The 24,325-nt window shown below is 36.1% G+C and overlaps 1 protein-coding gene across 3 annotated transcripts; it reads right to left on the reverse strand.

Moving 5' to 3' along the window:
• Positions 1 to 758: 758 nt before the first annotated feature.
• LOC129283222 (USP6 N-terminal-like protein) lies at positions 759 to 22,219 on the reverse strand. 3 transcript variants are annotated; one of them, XR_010296598.1, is made up of 6 exons: positions 20,330 to 22,219; positions 16,652 to 16,759; positions 10,120 to 10,278; positions 5,340 to 5,460; positions 2,591 to 4,617; positions 759 to 2,277 (listed from the first exon to the last, which is right to left on the reverse strand). XR_010296598.1 is itself a non-coding variant. In XM_064113889.1 (5 exons), the coding sequence occupies exons 1-5, from the start codon at positions 20,414 to 20,416 to the stop codon at positions 4,277 to 4,279; spliced, it is 816 nt and encodes a 271-aa protein (XP_063969959.1). In that variant the 5' UTR covers positions 20,417 to 22,219; the 3' UTR covers positions 759 to 4,276. The 3 variants fall into 3 exon arrangements, 1 of the variants encoding a protein (XP_063969959.1); XR_010296599.1 differs by having other exon boundaries at positions 1,848 to 2,277; positions 2,563 to 4,617; XM_064113889.1 differs by having other exon boundaries at positions 759 to 4,617.
• Positions 22,220 to 24,325: the final 2,106 nt, after the last annotated feature.

Below are 24,325 nucleotides of genomic sequence, written 5' to 3' on the forward strand. Positions count from 1 at the left end.
TCCCTTATGTTCGCATTCTCAATGTTATTTTTCTCTTTATTTCAATATTATTCTCACAAACTTTATTATGGTATGCCTATTCAAGAAAGTATTACTTGTTTGCTTGCCCCATGACAGCTTTGCCTTCACGTTTGCAGATCGGAGTGTCTCTCAGTCAGTATTCAGAGCTATTACTGTATTCTCCTTGACCCCCCCCCCCCCCCTGTGAGTTGTAAAACACCCATAAAGGCAAAATATCATATTTTTATCGGCAACATATTTGCGTCACATCACCATAAATTAAGTACATCAGAATAGGCGTATACCCATTGAACCTCGCCAGAATGGGCTTGCCCAAAAATTTCAAACACAAATTTCTTTTTTTCCCCGAAAGTCATCACCGCTTGGAAGTAGGCGACCTTCCCGCCCCAAAATATTCTTATTCATACAATAGTGCAATCCGTCACGAACACCATGCACGATTGGCCTTTCATAATTAACTGATCTCCAAAATAGTTGAACCATATTCCAACACTTTCTACGATCAATACGATCGCCTTGACTGATCTGATACTTTCTGATACGATTAATTATTCCGCGATTATATGCCTCTTGGAAGCGGGGGGGGGGGGGGGTGAGCTGGGGATGCGGCATGTATTATTTTCCATGGGCAGCACCCCCTGGAATTCTGATAGGTGTCAAATTTGAGAAATGTATGGATTGACCAACATTTCGTGTTAGAACCTTTATGTTTTTCTTTTGCTTTGTCAATTTTTTTTCAGCAGGTAACCCCACCCAAAAAAAATCGTGACAGTGTGAACTGAGCACATTTTTTTTTCAATCATCAAAAATGATTATTATATTATTTTCCCCATGAGTTGTGAAATGTTGACACGCCGAGATCTCCTTGGTCCCAATCCCAATGAAGAATACATTTCCTCGGCTATATAAAACGACAGTTATCATTCGTTTTTCCTATATTTATAGCAGGAAAATGGGAGTCCCAATTCCCGGTTCCACTTTCATTGCTAAATAAGTCTACGTTATGCCAATCAAGATGTGAGTGATGTCTTTGTGTCCTGCTCACGTCGCCACGCACCAGTCATTCACATTTTTTTCAACAGTTGAACTGCTCGTGCACACACTGTATGCGTAGGCCTATATCCCGGAGGCCTATCTTCCTCTCATTTGTTGCAATAAAAGTTCATCTTTCCATCTATTTTTATTTGTTTATTGTTTATTTAATAAGGGGTAGCCCATTCAACAACAGCTCCCATGGGGCGCCCCTATCTATTATTCGTCATTGGTATCCATTTGTCTTTGTCCATCCATTCTTGGAGTTATACATTCATCGGATGATCCATTCATATATATGCCTATTCATCCATCTATTCATTCTTTCAGTCATCCATCCATCCATCCATCCATCCACTGATGGATTTGATTAGGCATATAGGCTATACCCCCACCCTCCCCATACTGGAGAAATACTCTGCGACCCATTCTCTGGAAATCCTTATTGATACACGTTTCAAAGCAGACGTAAATTACTATCCCCTCGGACGTTGCTTCTCCAAGTCTACTTAGTCTTCTTTCACGTACTTCGTTGCCCCGTTTCACACGGCATGACTTGTAAAGTTCTGTTGTAAAACATGCCGGTCGGCCCCCGGGGTCGGCTCCGAAATTCACCCCTCTGCATACCTAGAGCGGTTCTACCATAGACCACAGCGCCGCGCAATATTGAATATACTCAACTTCTCATTACTCCATATCTAGCTACAAGCTTTCTTGTGTGGCTGCAAGAATAAGAGTTTTCCGAGAAATCTTAACCCTTACGTCTACCCCCCCCCTTAATTTTTTTTGCTTTTGCTCATGATGCCTCTGCTCTGCTTGTGAATATTGACCAAATAACACTTTATTCTAAATTTGCAACTTGATGCATGGTCGCATACACACACTGTCACGGTCTACACGATGTAGACTACGCTACATACTTCGCATCAACAGGTTTCTCAGCTCACCTTTTGACCTCGCAAGTTCAGTCTAAACAACGAAGAATAATCCTACTTTCATGTCAATACTGTGTGTCCTCCATGGTCCCATCAACTTTTATATTCCTTTTATGTTTTACTATTTTGCATCCCGCCCTGAAAATAATCGTTTTTCTCTTCGCCCTTCCCTTTCTTCATACTCGGCCCTAGACAGAATGGGGGTGGCCGTCTATATACATATATATACATATGAAAATTTTTCATCTCGCTCGCTTCAATATTGTTTAGTTAAAATTAGATGACAATCCTGTTCATGATTACCAAATGTGCTTAGAATGTCAAAATTTTAGGTCAGAATATCAATCACTTGGGCTTAAAAAGTGATTGATATTCTGAACTAAAATTCTGACATTCTAAGCACTTTTGGTAATCATGAACAGGATTGTCATCATAGATATCTCTGATTGTCATCTACCTAACAATATTGATGCGAGCGCAAAGAGCGAGGTGGCCGTCTAATCAAACTCAGCCCTTGCCCTTCTCTGGGATTCTCGTATCTCTTTTAGTCTTGGAGTACTTTCAGATTCATGACATAAGATTCCGAAAGTAAGCAGTATTACAATCCTTTGCTTCGTCATTCACGTCCGATAATCCACGTGTCTGAATCCTTATTCACGTACGATACAATCATGGAGCTATAGCTCCATATAATATGGCTTGTAATTGTCCTGTGTGTGCTATCGCTAATAGTGGAGTATGTCTAAAGTAAACGTGCATGCAGAGCGCAAGCATATCGCTATAGCTAGTCCACCTCCTGGACTGTTGGTATTTTGTACGATACGACCTTTGGATACGACTACCAAACACAACACACTACATCCCCATAACACGCATACACACACCCCCTGAATAGTCACACGAAACAACATTTTTTTTCGGGGAAAGTGAATCAGTGGGTTAGGTGAATCACTGGGGGTAAGTGAATCAGTGGAGGGCGTGTGTGTGTTGGTTATGTGTGCGCGCGGGGGTACCTGTACAGTCCGATAAGGTTTGCCCCTGGTTTGCCCAATCAATAAAAATCGTCCAGGACGTGGACCAATCGCTAGCCGGCTAGCATCGGCTCATTGAGCTTGCACGCAACGTTCGGTGTTTGCTTCTACTCGACTCAGCTACTTCTGCACACAGCGCTGCACTTTGTTGATACGGGGATTTCTTGATACCGCGCATGCGCCATGACGTATTTCATCGATATGCATGAGGTTGTAATGAATATGCATGATTCGAACGGTGTTCTAATATCAATTTATTTGTTAACTCGAGAGGGCGGAAACAAAATATATAGGTTAACCTACATATTATAATATATATTTCACCCCTCAATATCATGAAAACAGAAGAGTTATACCAATTTCTTTTGAGTGATAAAGTAGAGCATTGATATAGATATTTAATGAAAATAATATCTTTACAATTGATTCACTGACCTTGTCTAAGATTAACCAATCATACACTATACCTTTAATACCCTCTATCATGTAGTCAAAGATAATTAAGTACATGTATTTCATAGTATCAGATTCCTATTATAATACTAAGGTCTTCCCTTGGCTTAAAGGAACTCGTAAACTGACACCAATCTTTTGCTTCTCACCAAATACAAATTTAACACATGAAGTTTAAAGTGATCTATTTTTGGATTATAAACTAAAATTAGCTGTCCGGGGCTTATTATCTACATTGGTTGAAACTTGATACAGAAGCCCAGAATGTATTTTAGGTAGCCAAGTCAAATCCTCTCACATGCAGGTTTTGTTTTAATGTTCCTTTGAAATTATTGATTGATTCCCTTAAGTTTATTTCATATAGCATTCATTGCAATTTCTTATATCTGTGGGAATAGTTCACATGCACAGACCCTAATTTGAGAGTTTCATCAATACATTGGTCTTGATGACTAGCACAAGTGCAAACTTATTTGGCGCAAATATTCACTATTGAATGATACGCGCCGTATAAGCTAAAACAACAACAACAATTACTCTCCCTTTAAAGTCAAGATGGTTCATAAACAGACACAAAGGCTCAGAACAGCTAAAGTACGTAATAAAAATTTATCTTTTTTAGTCTACCACTCAGCCCTCTTATGCAGTTGCAAAGTAGATACTATCTACAAGAAATTTTTGTCAACACAGGATAAAATCACTTATATAATCATAGACAATAAATGGTTACTTTTATCCAAAACTGCACATTATGCAGATATGATACCTGGGGGCTGTTTCATTGCACTCTTCAACAATTTATATCTACCAAGAACCTAGTCCTCCAAAGGTGTGACCGAAAATTCCTACTACCAGATTCTTTCTGACCTTGGGTAGGAGTTTCTTGAGGATGTTTTCCAGTTGGTTTAGATACCTGATCAGCTTTAAAAGGAGACTCAAGAATGAAACATAAGACCTGGAAAGACAAGGAGTCTCCCAAGTACCTACATGTAGTATAACAAAAGTCAGACTCAGTTGGTCAGACCGAGAGTACATTGTACATGTACCTACCAGATTCTTGCGGACCTTCGGTAGGAGTTTCTTGAGGATGTTTTCATGGTGATCTTGATACCTGATCAGCTTAGGAAACCCAGGAATGAAGAAACCTGAAAGGTAATTTAAGCAACACAGCAAATGTCAACATATGAGTAGGGTATTTTTATCCTAAATGACTCTTTTCTTTCATTCAAGAGCTGAAAAGGTTTAACGAGTATATGCAGTGCATATACAAATGTTACATTTTTGTAAAAGATGTCAAAATAAGTAATTTCTCTCAGATGATGCCAGCGGGACAAACGTTGCTCATACTGACTGAAAAAAAACAGATGCTCATCACAGTTAAAGAGAGTTTAAATCATGAGATGTTTCTCCCCTCCGCATATATTCTTGCTAATTAAGGCTTAGTTGAAGTGTCTCCCAAACCCAGCTGGTATAACACTGGTCATGTAAGCCAAGGTGCAGAGGTTCAAATCCCGCCCAGGGCAATATACTTGTCTAACATTCACTTATGTTTATTCCCAAAAATCATGATAGCACTTTGCCGCCATATCATTGTCTAACTCTGGCCAAGTTGGCTTGAATATTGAAATATTTGGCATTGAAAAAAAAGTGTTTGGCGCCCTCTGTAGTTGACTTACCATGCATGGCGTGCTTGGTGTCTCAGGGCAATGTCCTCGTCTAACATTCACTTAATTTTAATCCCATACCTATGTAAATCATGAGAGCACTTTGCCACCGTATCATTGTCTAACTCTGGCCAAGTTGGCTAGAATATTGAAATATTTAGCATTGAATAAAACTCCTTTGGCGCCCTCTGTAGTTGACTTACCATGCATGGCATGCTTGGTGTCTGTCAGTAAGATATGAAGAGCCCAGAATGCTTCTTCTTCGTTAAGGTACATGAGAAGGAGGGCTGCTATTTGGCTCATCCCCTGGCAATATCCAACCTCCTACAGAAAATATCAAAGAAAGAAAAGGAGATGAAAAATAAATATTTGAGAATCATAATAAAGCTTTCAAATAAAAGTCGACACTTGAGTATGTATACGATTACCGGTATTATCTATCAATCTCTTTTTTCATTAATAGATACAATGTATGATTGAATCAATGTTTAGAGTACTTTTCTAAATTTGACTCATAATAAAGCTTTCAAATAAATGTCGACACTTGAGTATGTTCACGATTATTGGTATCATCCATCAATCGCTTTATTCATTAGACTAAATAGATACAATGTACGATTTGAATCAATGTTTTGGAGTACTTTTCAAATTTTGGCTCATACTAAAGCTTTCAAATAAAGTTGACACTTCAGTGTACACGCTGTTATTCATCAACCACTTTGTTCATTAGAATTAATAGATACAATGTATGATTTGAGTTAATGTTTAGGAGTACATAAAAATACATAATACTCCTGTTTGTAGACTCTGCATTACATAGTTTTATATGTTCTGATATACAGTTGTGCTCCAAAGTTTGATAGTGAACCAAACCAGAAAATGAACATATTTAAAGTGTTCAAGTTCTGCCATGTATCAGAAATTTAATTGTGAAGTCAGGTGATAAAATATTAAATAATAAATAAAAATAAATTACATTCAATAAAGTTTGTTTCTCTGGGCTCGTCAAACGTTGTATTGTTGTAGTCTACATTCAACACTCAGCATGAAGGAGTGCATTTTGTGGCAAGGTTCACTAACTTTTTGAGCACAACTGTATTTAGGTGACATAACGTTATGAAGGGATATAAAGAAAATATCTATAACAAAAACCCTTATGAATGAAATTAACAAATCCTATGATATTGGGAAATGCTTAAATTTTTTTGGTCTAATCATAACAATTTCATTATATTCCTGTACATTTTGTTACAAGCAAATATTTTTTTTAAAAAACTGTGGTGGCATTCTTTCACATGACTACATGTACTGTACATGTAATCTGGTTATAAAACTTTACAAGTAATTGTGTCTGTTATCAATATCTAATACTTGAGTATGTGAGTACAAGTCATGATGTATCAAATCAATGTTTATATTTTTTATCCTGACAAGATCACCCTTCTTAATACATGAAAACATACTAATGTCAGAAAAGCTATCTGATAACAGATGCTGAAAATCTCTCCAAATGTCACAACATACCCATTCACAACAGCATGACACTAATTCATCATTGAGAAATTTGTCATTTTTGCATGTATTTCAAAGATACCATAGAATCACATGAATGATCACATGTCATGGTGAATGTTTCTCCAGTATGTGAGTGTACATGTATATCATAATACTTAAAATCAAATGTCACGAAATTAAGCCTATATTCATGGCATACTGTAAGACCAAAACATCATTGAGGGCTTTTTATTTTCTACATTCATATATTTTAAAGATACTGTAGAGTCATGTGACTGGTCACATGTTGTCATGAATGTTTCTTCAGTATGCGAGTGTACATCATAATGTTATCTCTGTGTGATCAGGGCAGGAAATGATGCAAGCTTAAGATGGATCTCCTCAATAGTTCAGTCGTCTTTAAGAGATAACTATCAGGGACCTCCTTAACAAATCCCTAAGGAAAGAACTTTATAGCTTTCTTCAACAAGAATCATTATCATTGGCATATTCGTATATCCGAGTTGCGATGTTTATTCATGTATATTGTTTCTACCTTTTCTAAAGATTGTCTTCCAAATTCATGTTCCTTTTTAAAAGGTTTTCAGTTTTTTCAAATTGTCTAATTCCTGCCATTCATTTATTCAGGGAAATACATGTACTGAATACAGCAAGTGAAGAAAAAAAAAACCCTGTAAAACAAGGGACGAACTTGACATTATTATCTGAAGAAAAAAACCTAGCTTTTTCTTGTGAGTGTACTCTAATGATAATAATAATAATAAAGTTACGAAAAAACTGTTCTCCCAGCGGGCCCTGCTTAACATGATGATGGTATTATTACCCCGGCTTTAACACTGCTACATGTACATGTACATGTACCTTGATCGGGCGCTCGAGCATGCAAGGAATTTCTTCCTACCAGGTACCCATTCACCTCAAATTGGATGAGTGCAGCACAATGTGGGTAAATCTCCTGCTGAAGGAATACACGCCGTGGCTTGGAATTGAACCCACGTCCCTCAGATTGAAAGACAAGATATTTCCATTCATCATATTCATTTCAGATTGGTTTGCTTTAGTCTTGTATAAAGTATTTTCATCTATTCTCAGTGACTGAACGCAAAACTTGTTCTTCTATACAGAACTTCATTTTTCAATATTGAAATGTCTTGTTACATGTATCATCTTAAAATTGTAATATCTTTCATAGATTACCTTGGCAAATCAGTTTAACAATGTCATACTCTTTCTCTACATTATTCATTCATAAACACCCCTCCATATCCATTTTGCCTTCTTTTTTAACCTTTTTATATATTTGGTTGATCTTAATATTCCTTCTTGATTGACTCGACTTGTTAACATTTCTTAAAATTTCTAATCAATCAATGTTTGGTTGTTATTAATTGATGGACTCTATATTCCTGTTCAATAAGTCATAATATGTAGCCTTGAAATTATACACTTTCACAGAAATGGCCCTTGCATCATCATGATTTAATTCTTAGAGACTTACATGCGGTTCAGGAATCGTCTGCATTTTAATTCCCCACTTTAACATGTATTTTTAGCTGACATGTAGATTGACCCCATGTTATAATTTTAAACATATATGGAAATATTTAAAAACAACTAGTTTCTTTGATAAAGTATGGTTGCAAGTTGCAAATTATTATGCAACGAGATCCCACTTTATCATTAAAGAACTTAAACAATAAAAATTGTAGATATTACAAATCTAAAGAATGAAGCTCGATTGCTATGTACATGTAGCCCTAGTATCATCTTGGGTTAATGTCAGATACTGTACTACACAGTCATTTCCAAAGCCATCCAGATTGAGAATAGAGATATGGCTTTCCAGCGGATTAATGCTATTGACTGTGGGCAATTCTTGAGCGGAGAGAAGAACTCGTGGAAATCCCACCAAAGATTTCAATCTCTAAGCCCTAGATGTATTCAAATCCCACAAATGCTCATTGTTTATAAGGCATGATAATGCAACTCTGCTTGGAGGCCTGGGAATCGACAATGCATGCAACAGACAGACTTGGAAAAATACACGGAGGATGGGGGGGGTGTTTCAAGAAAAGTTTTGTCAGTGATTTTCTCATGCTAATTATCTCTCAGCCAATGAGATGCAAAGATTTGCAGTAGCTTGTAACAATCATTGGTGTACGTAAATCACTGACAACATTTTTCATGAAACACTCACCAGAATGAAAGGAGAATGAGATTATATTTCACAGATCCCACTTTATAATTTGCCATTACGGTGTAGATGCTGTACTGATCCCTAAAACCTTCATACGTAAACTTCAAATACATTGTAATGAAGTTAAGCAAAAAGAAATCAATTTCCAGGCACCTTGAGACAGCTCATCCCTTAAATGTATATATGCTTCTATTCTCAAAAAGATGATGTATGCTGCCAGGATAAATTATTAATGAGTTGACAATGGTGTCATGATTCATGTCTTCTTATTATAAAGGTCATTATGATTTTTCTGTGTGATATCATGAGACATGTCATATGATGTCATAATGATGTCACAATGATGTTTATTTGATTAAGATTTCATTGTGATGTCATGAGCTTGATTTTGAGTTCATAATGGTGTCATGATTCATGTCTTATTAAAGGTCATTATGATTTTTCTGTGTGATATCATGAGTCATGTCATAATGATGTCACAATGATGTCACAATGATGTCATCTTTGATAAAGATTTCATTGTGGTGTCATGAGCTTGTCTGCTCAACCTTGAACAAAACTTATTGCGCAAATGACTTTCAACTTTCATGAAATTATTAGTCAACTGTTATTTTCAAAGAAAGGGAAGTTTCCCACATTGTTTTTTATAAGATGAAAATAAGATGGACAAGAATGTAGGTTTGGAGAAGTCAGGATAAATGATGGCCGAAGAAGCATTGTTGTGGACTATTAATATGACTCCCTCTTTGAGTTTGAGATGTCTGGTCAGAGAGTAAGGGGGCGATCGAAGAAGACATGGAAGAAGCAAGTGGTGGAGGAGAGTCGGAAGGTTGTATGGAGGGAGGAGGATGCACCAAGTAAAGTGGAAGGAGGGGTGAGGGTGATCTCTGTCAATGCAAGGTAATTCTCTCTCAATCCCAGGAGTCGAAAACTTTACCAGGGGTCCGTAACACAAATCTTAACAATGATCATAGAAACATTATTCTACGATTGCTTCCATTGACTACAATACACAATCAATCGTGAAAATCAAGCGTACGATTAATCGCTAACCTTTGTGTTACGGGACCCAGGTGGGAGTTTCATAAAGCTGTTTGTGATTTACGAGCGACTTTACAAACACCTGGTGATCCTTTCTCGATGTAATCATGCGCACCAAATTTTTATGTGGAATAGTTCCTTAGGGTCACCAGTTGTTCGTAAAGTCTTTCACCAAGTTGCTTGCAACTTACAAACAGCTTTATGAAAAACCTGGATGAGTGACTACATACCGTATTGTACATAGAGTAAGCAGCGAGGATGTGGAACAGAGCTTGTTGTTTGATGCCGTATCTATCCCTGAACATGATGTGATTCCGAAAGGTCCGATTAACGTCCAGATCAATCTGCCTGATGTCCGGTGAGTATATCCTTGCTTTCGCCTTCATTCTCTGAAACACAGAAAAGGGATAGGGAATTTGAGAAACTCGTTCTTCATTTAATACACAATCACGGAAATTTACCTGTATTTTGGTAAGCTTTCTCTTGCTAGGCTGCAAGCTTCATCAGACATTTGTCGTAGGGAAGTTATTTTATTTCACCTCAAGGATTTAATGAAGGCCATAGCGATGGATGCCTTGTTGATGGGCCTTGATGCCCTCCTATTGGCCTTGGAAATTCGGTGTGCCCCCCTCTTCTTTTCCATTTTTCTTGTTTGTGCTGTAATACAGAAATGTGCCCTCTGGAAAGTGGCCTTGCCCTAAATATCATCAAAATATCCAGTCCAGTCCAAGCAGTGATGGGGGATGATAGCAATATATTGACCTGAAAATTCACAATTTTGGGGACACCCCCACAGCAAGAGCTTGTCACAAATAATCCTATAATATTGAAAATACAATGTATGGCTTTCACCCAGTAAATTCTCCAAGCCATAAATTGAATTTTCAATCTAATGAAACTTTCCCCACCCCAAGCCTTTAATAGAGTTGCCAACCTGATCAAGGACATTCAGTATTTTAAAGGCTGAGAATCAGTATTTTTGGTAAGAAAATCAGTATTTTCACAGAAATACCCTAGGGCAATGCATAAATTGAAACTTTAGAAATCAGTAATTTGCATGAAACCACCAGTATTCTTTCTCATTTTTCAACCAGTACTACTTGGCAGCTTTGCTTTAACATTCAAATCCTATTCACAAACATCACAGTCTGTAATATTTTTTTTAAGTGTTTCCCTAATTTCTCTGAACTAATGTTGTTCATGGTACTCCTGGGGAAACAAACCATAACAATCAGTTCATAGGATCATGGACCTACATGTACATGTACTACTTTGACAGTAAGTCCATGATAAGACCAACTTTTAAAAAAGGTTCTCATATACTTTCAAAACCTCTCATATACATGTACATGTACTTTCAAAACCAAAATATATAATTTAAGCAGGAAAGTGAATTAGACTTCCCTGATCTGAGTGTAACACACCGACTTCCAACTTGTGTCTTGCACAAGAATAAGGAGAGATCATTGACCTCATCGCGACCCCTCGAGAAAGTTTGGGAGAGGATTTACAAATTATGACACAACATGGTGGAGATAATGTGTCACTACGTGCAAGACATACTATCTCAAGCCTCTCCTTTTATAATTTTTTTCTGAAAAAGAAACCTTCTTGGTTCTATATCTTAGTGCTTTTTTACCCAGTACTATTTCATCTTTTTTCTCACAAATTGTTATTGTTTGTATTTTTTTAGTTCTCTTGGTAATTTGAGGATTACCGGTACACAAAAATGTATAAAAGAACATGTTCTATTCATTAACCTGCCATTGGAGATTAAAGTTTACACTTGATGAAACTATCTGTATAGCATCAATTCTAAAGCAGCTCCATTTTTAGGTTTGGTGCTGCGCAGATGTAACACCAACACCAAAAGATCAACATGAACATAAATTGAAATCACCCACCGTGCCAATAATCAACATAACAATTACACCAAAATGTTGACACCAAACTTGAGTTGAAATCACCCACTGTACTGATGTAATTATCGACCTAACACCAATACCAAAAGGTCAGCGCCGAACTTAAGTTGAAATCACCTACTGTGCTGATGTAACACCAACACCAAAAGGTAAACACCAAACTTAAGTTGAAACCACCTCCTGTACTGATGTAATAATCAACGTAACACCAACAGTGAACGGTAAACACAACTTAAGTTGAAATCACCTGTGTTCATGTACAAATTGACCCAACACCTCCTGTACTGATGTAATAATCAACGTAACACCAACACCGAACGGTAAACACAACTTAAGTTGAAATCACCTGTGTTCATGTACAAATTGACCCAACTCCAACACCAATTATGTCAACACCGCACTTGATTCTACTTTGCTTCCTTATTCCATCCCCCTTTCAAATACTTACCTATTCTGTTTATTATTTATGTACTCCCTATTTTCGTGTGTGTGTCTTTCTCTCTCTCACTCTCTCTAGCCATTTCCTATCCTACCTCCCATCCAACACACAGCATTAAACTAAAATCCGCCCATTTTCAAAGCTATCTAAATCAATTAATCTGAAACTAATCCAACAAGTATCAAAATCTTGGCCAATGCCCAGTGTATTGTACCTCTAAACTCCTCGCTTGCACCATGCTGTGTACGGCTGTGTTCAGGTAACCCCAGAGACGCTGTTTTCAAAGACGTTTTGCTTAAAACACAGTTGCCGTCACAGGATTTTTTATCGGTCAGTCATAGACCTAAATTCATTGATTTTACTATGCTGCATAGGTGTACAGATGCGTTCAGGTGACCCAAGAATCAGTTTTCAGAGACATTTCATTTTAAAATGTAGATAAAGTCACACAATGTACTTCTGCACTCCCTGCTCTATGTTTACACCACACTGTGTGTATAGGTGTGTTCAAGCAACCCAAGAATCGCCGTTTTCAAAGACGTAAAGCCTCAAACGTACATGTTGCTCCATTTACACTCAACACAATTTTTAACCGATATTAATATTGTATTTGGCCCATATTCTCTGAAGCCAAGTTTATCTATAAAGGCGTTCATACAAATTGATACAATGTGTGGGAGCACAGCTTGAAATGAGAGAAAAGTATTCACACAATATCTCTTTAAAATTCAACTTTGTTTTTGATGCCGTTTTTATTTCTGATTTACGATTGCGATTCTATTTTAAGAAAATCACCTGAACACAGCCTCCGTTCACAGCTAGTAGTCGATGAAAAGCTGTTGATATTTTCTTACACAATTCATGAATCCATCCATGGCTTTAATGACAAACTGTTTTCATGCCAACTTTAAACCACAAAGTAAATTGATAGTCCTTGATTTATCGGTAATTCAACTTACGAACACATTTAAAGATTTCATGAACAGCTTTTAATACATGTACATGTTTTATATGCACTGTATGTGTTGGGTAGATCACCATGTGTATAATAGCACAAAAAGGTTTCTAAAAATCTAACAAAATGTTGTCTCCCTCTGTCTCACTTTCTTTCTCTCTCCCTATCTTCCTGTCATCATACAAAAATACATCACTTTTATTTCATCTATTATCTTCATCTTGTCACACATCACCTACAATCTATATAAACATTTTGATCAACAACTATTCTATAACAAAGGAAAATAATACATCCCCCGCCTCTCTGAAAATCTTGATTAACAAAGGAAAATAATACATCCCCCGCCTCTCTGAAAATCTTAATTCATTTCACCCATGTTGAGGAGGTGTAGGGATATGAATAATGCACACATAATAAATTAGTCTTTCTCTGTATAATGGGACACTCTTTTCCCCCATTTCTCCATTCCCAAACCTTTAAAAAAATCAATTAGATATAAATTTTTATCAACCATTTTGGGGTGGGGGTTAATTGTTTATAAATTCACCATCAAAAGGCTAATTACTTTCAGTTTCTGAACATGATCAGTGCTACAAATGAAAACAAATATTCTGACAAGACACTATATCATTAATATATTCCTATTTGTTGAATGAGTAGATCTTTTTAGAAAAAAAATTATATCTATAAAACAGGTATGTGAAACAGGGAAAAAATTTACTTCTCAAATTTGATTAGCATTTGTGGTTGTTGGAGAAAAGCTTTCATCTATGTTCTGTACAGTTCTATGTCAAAAATGGCTTCACAAATGACATTTTGTGTAGCGATCATAAAATTTAAAATTGGAAAAAACAGAAAATTGCAATGCGATACCAGGAAGATTATTCCCTGGTGACATATAAGCTTGATGTACATGTAAGTGTTTCAATTACCAAATTAACACCTGCCATATTGGTTGGATTTGTCAAAACACACAATTTCTGGATTCAGTTAAACCACTTTCTGTGCCATAGCCAATGGGTTCATATGATGCAGATACATGTACTATAAATTATAGAAATTTCTGAAACTCTGGTGTAATATCAAAATATCCATAAATGATTTACTTTCTCTGAATTATTCAAATTATAGGAACCAAGCCACTGCTTTTATTAAAGTGATTGGTTAACATTGGTTTGACTTTTAAAAATCTGAGCTAGAAGGTCACACTTGTCACCTGTGTCTGTGATATGTTAAAAAAAAGAAGCCCAGAAATAATTGCGTTCGAAAATAATTATTTAGTGCTTCAAAAATTGAAATATAAAGTGACCCAAAACACCATCTTAATTTCATCCCATACACTTATGTGTACTATTTAGGCGTCTATAAGACGCCTATTTACAAAATCGGGGTTTGCCTTGTAGTTTTAGCTTTTCATTCTCAATAATGGTTGTTTTCAGGGTTTATTAGTTCTAATACATGCACTAGTACACATGTTTCATCTTGGTTTGAGAATTTTTTAAATCGGCTGCTCACAAAGTTAAACAATACCTTTAATAAGGCTTTTGGTAAAGACTTTGGATCTCTGGTTTATTTCGTGCTACATGTAAATTCTGGTGTTTTTTTGTTAATTCCTCTCTTTTGTTCCTCCTTAAACCCTTTAAAATCAACCTTCACCTCATTCTCCGCCTCTTCCTTCTCCTTCTCCCCCTCCTCATTATCCTTTCCCTCCTTCCACCATTCACTTTTCCTTCCCGCTCTCTTCCTCCTTTTTATTCTTACTCCTCCTATTTTTTCCTCCTTGTTCTTCATCTCTTTCATCTTCCTCCTCTTCTTTCCTTCTGGACGGGTATACATGTACATATTTCACATGAAAAATGTGGTTGTGATCATCGAGGGAGTACATGCATCATATCAGTATTGAGTCTAATAATTAAACAAATTTAAGGAATGGTTTTTAATCATTTCACTAATTTAGAACTTTAGAAATCCCCATAAATATGGCTCAGGAAAAGGAGACTCTACAAGGGGATAAGGAGATTGAAGAAAACTAGAAAAAGTTCACAAAATCCCTTAAAGATCTCGTCTGGTGAAGTCGATGATTAATTAAGATATTTCGGGGGCAGAAATAGCAATTTGACGATTCTTCTAAGCTCCATAATCTGGTGAAAACACTTTTTCTACTCCACCCATTTTGGAAGGTTGGCCTAATGCAAGTGTAACATAGACCTATGACGATAGTTGTATATTCTAGACCCATTATATTAATCATTTGTGTACATGTAGCTCAATACAGATATAAATGAACATCATCACCAAGAACTTCTCAAGCTTTATGTTTTTCTAAGAATTTCACCAATGAAGTAAAAGCTACAAGAACTTTATATTGCTCAATCCAAATTAAAACTGACCATGACGATCTCAGTCAACCAGCCAAATCATTGTCATTGTTACAGTTGCATTGGATCATGCATTCAACATTCGACTTGCACACAATTGGTTTGTTTCGTTTGTTTGGGATTTTTTTTTTTGGGGGGGGAGAAGACTCTGACAAAATATAAATACATACCCCTAACAGTTACAGGGCAACATTTCATTTCATCCTTTTTCTTCATGTTTTCATGACATTTGCTAGAATTTTATGAAAATTTAAATTCAGATATATTTTTTTTCTATAACTTACATTGAGATGCCATGATGTTTATCTCATGCAAAGCCAGTTTGAAATACACTATTATCCTACTGCCATTCAAAATTCTGTATCTATTTTGTATTCACTGTCAAATTGTGTGTATCTTAGACTACGCTCAGAGAACAGTGGCTTAAATTCTGGATAGAGGCAAGAAGATATATCTGGATATGAATATTTTCTTTTTCTTTCTAAATCTTCGCTGCTAATCCAAGGCTAGTTTGGTGGACAGCTGTTTGGAAATACGGGACTTCCTTTTAATATATCAACATGAGGGTTTAAAGAGAAATTTAATCGTTCCTAACAAAGACTTATAGTCGGTAAATACTGTCATTGTCCATCTAGCCTACTTCTTTTGGCAGGATGTGGTTTTGCAGACAACTTGCTTGACCCCTATATTAACATATTTCTGGAACGACTTTATGAACTTATTCTGATTTTTATATGAAGTTCTTGAATTGAAAACATTTTGATAATGCTGTCAGCAAGACTAGAATCAATAATTAAGTGGACTGTGGACTGATTGCTAAAGAAAGCATGCAAGCAACCAAAGGACCTGCAGCTTAAGGTCCTCTCTGAGGGACCTGGTAATGAAGGGCACTAGCGCACCGAGTAGGAATTGAACCCGGGACACCGGAAACCCAAACCCTTGCACTACCAACTGAGCTAACACGCCACCACCACGGTAATAACATGGGTGACATTCGTCATCATCGTCAGACCTTGTTTTTCTGGCAATTCATACAAATTGTTTACATTTGATGTTGATGTTTACCTCATAAACATTAGGCTGCTCATCTTTTATCTTATTTAGATCCAGGAGCATGGCCCATACTGTTCCTCGCATCTTGTCCGGGATGCCTTTGTATATTCTTCTCGTCAACTGCAAGGAAAACAAATAGGAAGAAAAGAAAACACAAAAAGAGCAAAGTCAAAGGTGATGTTAAAACGTTTGTTAAAAAAGCAACGCACCTGTGAAGGTTTGGTGAAAATAAAGAAAGGAATGAGAGAGTTACAATTTTTTTATTTTAATTTTGTGACATCACAACAAGCAGTTCTTCCATGTCACATGAAAATATGAAATATATTCTATAAAATGCAATTTTCTTTTTTAAAAAATGAAAGTTATTTGTGTATTCAATATTACCCCCTTCTAAAATATTTTTAATTCATCATGCACTACTCAAAAATGGAAATTAATGAAAATTATGTTACATGTACATTACATTACATTACAAGGTCGAATCAATCCCAACAGCAAACTCATTTGAATGACTTTTAGAGAAAGAGCAAACAAGCATAACCCTCACAATAGCTGCAAATATTTCAATCAATTTTGTAAATATGAAAATAAAGCTCTTGATCAAAACATACACAGAAAGTGACAATAATGACAATTTATTTTATGTTAGAGGAGTCAAACCATGGTTACAATTTACATATACATGCAAGGCTCGACATTAGCGGTGGCCCGGTGGCCCGGGGCCACCAAAAATTCACCTCGGGCAACCATTATTGATAAAATGTTAAGTTTTGGTGGCCCGAATCGGGCAACCAATAATTTTCAAAGTAGCGCAATTTTTCTCCCAATTTTGCACGCATTTATCAACTTTCTACAGCTCAAATTGCAAGCCAGTTCGTCATGCGCCTTTTTTGTTGATCTACACACAAATACACACACACACAGTTTGCATATTAGGCCTACAGCTATAGCATACAGTAGCTATTATCCAGCCAGCCGCGCCGGCCGGCTGGCGTGAGCTTTGCATGAAGCCACTGCATACAGCTGTGCTCTAGATCTAGCTCAGCCTATTCAGACTCAGGGAGCTGCGATAAAAAATGTTGCTGCTGAGAAATCTTCCACAGAACTTTGAAAATCTAAGTCAAAGTCACCTTTTACACCAATGAAATGAAATTCTACAGTCTACATTACGAAAATCTGGTGTACCCTGATTATTTGCAAGTATTAAGAAGAGGAATTATGACCTCTCTTTTGACTCAAAAAGACCGATTTCCACATGAATTAATACACATAAAAACACATAGGCAAGTACATCACAGTCCCACGTGTGCATTTGTATGTATGTTGATACTTGGTTTCTTTCGAAGCTGTGTATTTTCTAGCCTTAAACAAACAGACAGTTTCTTTCTTTCTTGTTTATAAATGACTTCTTAAACCACTCTTGAGAAAGTAAATACTTTGGGAAGGCATTTCATTGATATGAAATGTGATTTTTTTTCCAACATTTTGGCAAATTATAGGGAAGGACTTTTCTCACACTTTTTTTCCAATATAGTTTTTTCCGTTTTCTTTTTTTTTCTTTCATTTTTTTGGACAGTGGTTAAACCATTTATACCCCTTCCCATTGAATATGCCTGATTAAAAAATATGTTTCTACTGAAAATAAAATAATACAAACTAAAGGATATAAAAATAGAAATGTGCCATTCCCAAAAGGTAAGTGAAAATTATATGCTTGGCTTTTAATTATATTCCAGTCAGAATAGACTGTTGCCACAGCTGTTGAAAATATATGTAATGGCTTCTTCCTCCTCAGGACGACAAGAACACACTTGTCGAAACGTCGAGATTGGGTGGTCCTTTCAGGACCAACATATGCCCAGGAAAGATACATGGTGTACCGTGAAACCTACTACACTAAGATGTATAAAGTGAAAGGAACTTAGTGGTAGTGGCTGCAGAATTAATATTTCAGAAGTTTGTTTTATTCATTTTTTATGTTTTTCTTTATATTTTTCGGGCCACCAAACTTTAATATCGGGCCACCAAAAAATTTTTTTTGATGGTTTTGGTGGCCCGAACGGGCCACCACCAAAAAAAGTTAATGTGGAGCCTTGTACATGTATACACGTATACATCCCTGTCTCTCCATTTATTTCTCTCAATGTACCCCGCCCCTACATTTCACTAGTTCTCTAATCCTTCAATCTAATAACATAGTCTGCTGTGCAAACCCTTCACTCGAGTAAAGGGTCTGAATTGCAGCCTACTCATGCCTTGTGTACTGAAGGCCAACAGCACGTTTTGTATGTGCTAGTCTTTGCGTGGAGACACACAAGTTTGTTAATCAAAGTTTCAATCAGGGTCTGTGCCTGGAGACTACTAATAACAAGTGAATGCCTTAATAGTGAACTACCGCTCTCTATCCCAGAAAAATAAACACTGTACTGTACATGAATCTGTGACGGACAAGAACTAGGCCGCGTGCCATCTTTAATAATTAAAGAATCCAACGTGACCTCTTCATGCACTCTCATCCTCTTGGAAGCCCGTCTCATGAATAGCATTCAACAACTCATTAACCCTTTTCATCTCAATATCACCATGTTATTCATGTTTAGGGAAAAATTCAGACTCACAAGAAAGCTTAGGACGTTAAGGAATGTACAAAGCATGCATATTCTTGTTGTATGTCTACATAATAATACTATTATCACAAATATATGAAATGAAGATAAGCGGATGTAGGGCTGATGCCTAAAAACAGAAATGTTATTCTAAGATTTTTTTTTTTCCAGAGACAAATTTCATGGGGAAGCCCCAAAAGTGGAAGAGGAGATGGATTTTTCTCAAACCTTCAGCAATATATTTTATTATTTTGCAGCTATTTTTACAGTAAACGTTTTTTCAGGGTGAACTTCCCCTTTAATGCATCAATAATCCAATGATCTTTCAGCAGTCAGAGGGTTACCTCTGGCAAGCCGACAAATGAATGCAGCAGAGAAGCAATTGTTCTGACTGATGAAAATTAGATAATTATTAAACATTGGAACTTGACAGGAAAGTTCTGTAAACAAAATATTACAGTGTTATAACAGGACTGATGATAAATCAAATCATCATATTAATTCTGTATCTTCTTGGTGATTTCTGGGAAATAAAAAGCATTACACTTTTTTACAGGTCAGTTCAGGTATTACACCAACCAAAGTTGCTTCTAATTAATTTCATTCAGATTACTTCATACTTTTCCTTTATACTTTTATACGTTTAAAGTGCAGAGGGGCATGTGCAAATGTGCAATGCACTTTAAAATATTCCAAGTACAATGATAATTATCATCGTTACTATTTTTATCATCATTATTATTCTCATTATCTATATTATTATTATCATCATTATTCAGGGGTGTGAGTGGTCACTAATAAAAAGATCTGAAAAAAGCTGAAGAGTGTTGAAAAAGTCAAAAATAGAAAGAGCTCCCATACTTTTTGTACAGATGAAAGCCAAAAATAAGCTGAAATTAAGCCGAAAATCAAAACAAAAAATATGAAATCAGCTAAAAATCTGAACTCTCACACCCCTGGTTATTGTAATTGTTAATGAATTATTACATATACATATTTTTCCCATTTGCATCCGATTGTGATAAAATTTTCAGTGCTTTGCTAACAATACTGCTGGTGTGGACTTGACCTTAAAAATACCTACCTTTTCACTGGAGTAATACCTCTTCCAATTCTTGGCCATTTTCAACCATTTCTGTGTTCTATCCAGTTCCAACTCTTTTGCCTGCATACAAGATTGAAAAAAATATAGAAAAAGAAATTGATAGGGGTGTCAGACAACCAAAACCAGAAGAATTTGTGGAGGTTTACCAAAATCTGCACTGTGGGGCCCTGAATTATGTCAGTGCATGCAATTAATACCACCCTTTCACATGGTAAAAAAGTTGTAATTTGAATGATTCCCGTGAAAAATAGCGCTAATGACAATAGCACGTGTGAAACCAAACTAGAATCACCAAACGCTAATCACAATCACAAATTCAAATCTACTCCGGAGATGAATTCCAGTTAGGTTTCACTCAAATTACGGTGCGAATTTTACGTGTGAAAGGCTTGACCTACAAAACATATTTTGGGGGCGGAGCTTACATGTACGTGTCCTTTCAAGCACTTCCGTAGATAGTTGTCATGCACTCATCATATCGATGCAGTGCTTTGATTGACAAGTCACCAAGGACACATGTATACCGTCTTTGCCCAGGAATTTGATTTCAAATCACAGTTTTCAAGTGAGCGTGTGAAAGGTCCCATGATTTTCAAGACGAATCGCAATTATCAATACAATGATTATTCAAGAAGATTCATGTGTGAAAAGGCTGAAGGTTTCTAGAGGAATAAACAATGTGCTAAGAATGGCTTTGGCATTTTATGTACATAACTTGTACATAATTTTACATGAACCTGTACATGTACATGCATATTCATTTTTTAATATCTAGAGCAAAACATTCACTTTTATAGATCTGTCTCCAGTTTTGTCCAGGAGAAATAATTTCAACTTTCTTGAAAATTTACTTTGGACAATTGCTCAACAACAAGAAACTGGCAACAAGGAATGATTAAACCATGATGAATGATAAAAGAGAAATACATTTTAAGACTATATATCAAGGGTTTATCACCAAGCCCTACCCCAATACATATACTATGCACTGGGCAAGTTGGTTTGACCTGTAATCCTACTTGAATATTTGATACACATTACCGGAAATTGGCTAGCTTCAAAAATCAATCGATAAAGATATTTCATTACACCAAACTTTAAGTCCACCAGCGCAAACTTTACTGCAATATGATAAGCGTTTTCGCGAGAAAGATAATTGCCTGAAAATTGAAGAAAATTAAGTCTTGTACTCAGATAAAGTTGTCATTCGAAGTTTGAGAACAGTTCGAAGAGATAAGATTTTCATCGTTTCACGCTTCTTAACCCTGATACTGCCAGAAACATGTTGAAATATTATTTTAACTGGGTGTTGGGTTCGTTCTACACTCTATAAACTTGGGTGTAAAAAATGACACCAGTTGATATCCCTAGAGCACCACACCCTACGATGTCAAAATTACACCCTAAGAATTGAAAATGACACCAAGAGTGTATAAATTACAACGTGTTGAACTACTGTAGCACCAAATATCTAACTTTGGAGCAAAAATGACAGGTGAAAGCCTTTAGCTACCTGTAGATTGTACACCAATCAACACTCAGTTTTTGTTGTGTCAAGCTACATAATTACAATGCTACATTAGTCCTCATCAATAAAAAAAAAAATAGGCCTATTATATACATTAACTGTACTCTAACCAAGACATTAAAGGAGAATGAAACTCTTGGAGCAAGTTAGCTTTTGTGAAAGCAGAAAAATCAAAGAATAAGATCAACAAAAGTTTGAGTAAAATAGGACTAGCAATAGAAGAGTTATGAGCATTTGAATGTCGAGATCACTAATGCTATGGAGATCCTCCCATTGGCAATGCGACCAAGATCTATGATGTCACAGATGAACAACTCTCCCCTTTTGGACACTGAAAATATACCCCAAAACATCTCTTTTTGTTCATTCTAATCATATGACAAACGATTCATCAATGATATAATGTTGTGAAACCTCTGTACTTGTCCTCTCATAAAGAGAACACCTCACCTTGTGATAGACTCTATAAAAGTGAGAATATAAGTGAAATAAGTACTAAAGTAATGAGGGAGTTGTACGTGTGTGACATCACAGATCATGCTCGCATTGCTAATGGGAGGATCTACATGGCATTAGTGATCTCGACATTCAAATGCTCATAACTTTCTTATTATTCATTCAATCTTCCTCAAATTTTCAACAATATGTTTCTTTGATTTTTCTCTTTGATATGGATTCAGCTGGTTTCAAGGGTTTCATTCTCCTTTAAACTGAAGAGAGCTTCATGAAATGATTTTTCTGTGATTGTCACTTTAGCATGATCTACCAAAGAATATTTAGGGAGGTGTTTACATGAAAACCTACCCTTCTTCATGATGTGAATATCTCATTTTGCTGTTAAAGGGGAATGAAACCTTTGGAATCAGTAGGCTTGTGTCGAAACAGAAAAATCAAAGAATAAGAACAAAGAAAGTTTGAGAAAAATCGGACAAATAATGAGAAAGTTATGAGCATTTGAATATTGCAATCACTAATGCTATGGAGATCCTCCCATTGGCAATGCGACAAGGATGTGTGATGTCACATGTGAACAACTTTCCCTTTGATGGACCATATTATACCCTCAAAATGTCTCTTTCTGCTTTTTCTTGAGGTGATACAAACTCTTTATCCATGATGTATTCTTAAAAATCTGTATTACATGCCCTCCTATAGAAAGAACACACGATCTACTATAAATAGATGTGATAAAAGAGGTAATTTAAGTGAAATATATACTAAAGTAATGGGGAGAGTTGTTCACAAGTGACATCACACATCTTTATCGCATTGCCAATTTGAGGATCTCCATAGCATTATGCTCATAACTCTCTCATTATTTGTACGATTTTTCTGTTTTCACATAAGCTATCTTGTTCCAAAGGTTTCATTCTCCATTAAAAATAAAGTGGCTCAATACTCCATCATGTGTGTATCATTAGCATACATGTACATAGAAAAAAAGGACATTACCCCGATATCCATCTTTCATGTTTAATTTAGCAATGTCAACAGTAAGGCTAATGGCAAAGAAAATGTAAAATCTCATGAAAGATCATATTCTCTCATTAAAAAGAGAGTTTGAAATTGATTCTTTTAAAAATAATAAATAAAAAATATATACATGTATAATGAACAAAGATATATCAAATTAGAGGAATAAGTAAATATACATTGAGAATTAATGAAGAAATAAACACAAAAGTGAACAGATTATAAAGAATAAATATACAGTATGTGCAAAAAAATGAAATCAAATTGAAATTGAAATAAAAATGCAAATAAAAAATAAATCAAATATCAAATAACTACAAACCGAATTTGCAAAGTTGACTTGTTCAGTATGTACATGTAAGAATTAGACTTGGAAAAAAGGATGGAAAATGGGGGGGGGGGTGAACTTGAGTGGGAGGGAAAAAATAATGAAAAGAACGTCTTAATATAGTGAAAAAAGGCACATTCTCATAATCAACTCAAAATGGAAATACCTTAAAAATCTTATATTTTCGATGAGTATCTTTATGATACAAGAGGTGAATAGAAGGCATATTGACCATCTCGAGGCGAAGCTTTGGCATAAAAATATTCCACAAGAAAACAGACACCAACGACGATTCTGGAGCGCGTATATAAAGATTCCTGACAAGCAAAAAGGTCCTTTTGGTACCAACTGCAACGCACAATGTTCAGGAAATTCAGACAGCATCAACATTTGGAGAGCAAAAAGAACACTAAAAAGCTGAAGAAAACTCAAATTTTGTGAGGATAAATACCCAAGATTTGGGGAAGCTTGTCCGCAGTGCTGTAAAGAGCACCTGCGGAACCAATGCTATGAAAGCAACAGGAACACGCACTTGTTGGCAAGAAACTGCATCAATAAAAGAAAGTCAAGCCTCAGCTGTGGTTTGGTGTGAGCAATAACACATGACTGGCAACTTGCTATCCAGAACTTCAGAGCAGTGCGACAA

The sequence above is a fragment of the Lytechinus pictus genome, chromosome 19 (assembly GCF_037042905.1).
Source record: "Lytechinus pictus isolate F3 Inbred chromosome 19, Lp3.0, whole genome shotgun sequence".
In the NCBI taxonomy this organism is placed as follows: Eukaryota; Metazoa; Echinodermata; class Echinoidea; order Temnopleuroida; family Toxopneustidae; genus Lytechinus; species Lytechinus pictus.

Coding starts and splice junctions, on each gene's coding strand:
- LOC129283222 (XM_064113889.1), bottom strand. CDS start 20,416: ATGCAGGCAAAAGAGTTGGAACTGGATAGAACACAGAAATGGTTGAAA. Junction 16,760..20,329: donor GGTATTACTCCAGTGAAAAG/GTAGGTATTTTT, acceptor TTTTCCTTGCAG/TTGACGAGAAGAATATACAA. Junction 5,461..10,119: donor CTTACTCTATGTACAATACG/GTATGTAGTCAC, acceptor TATTTTCTGTAG/GAGGTTGGATATTGCCAGGG.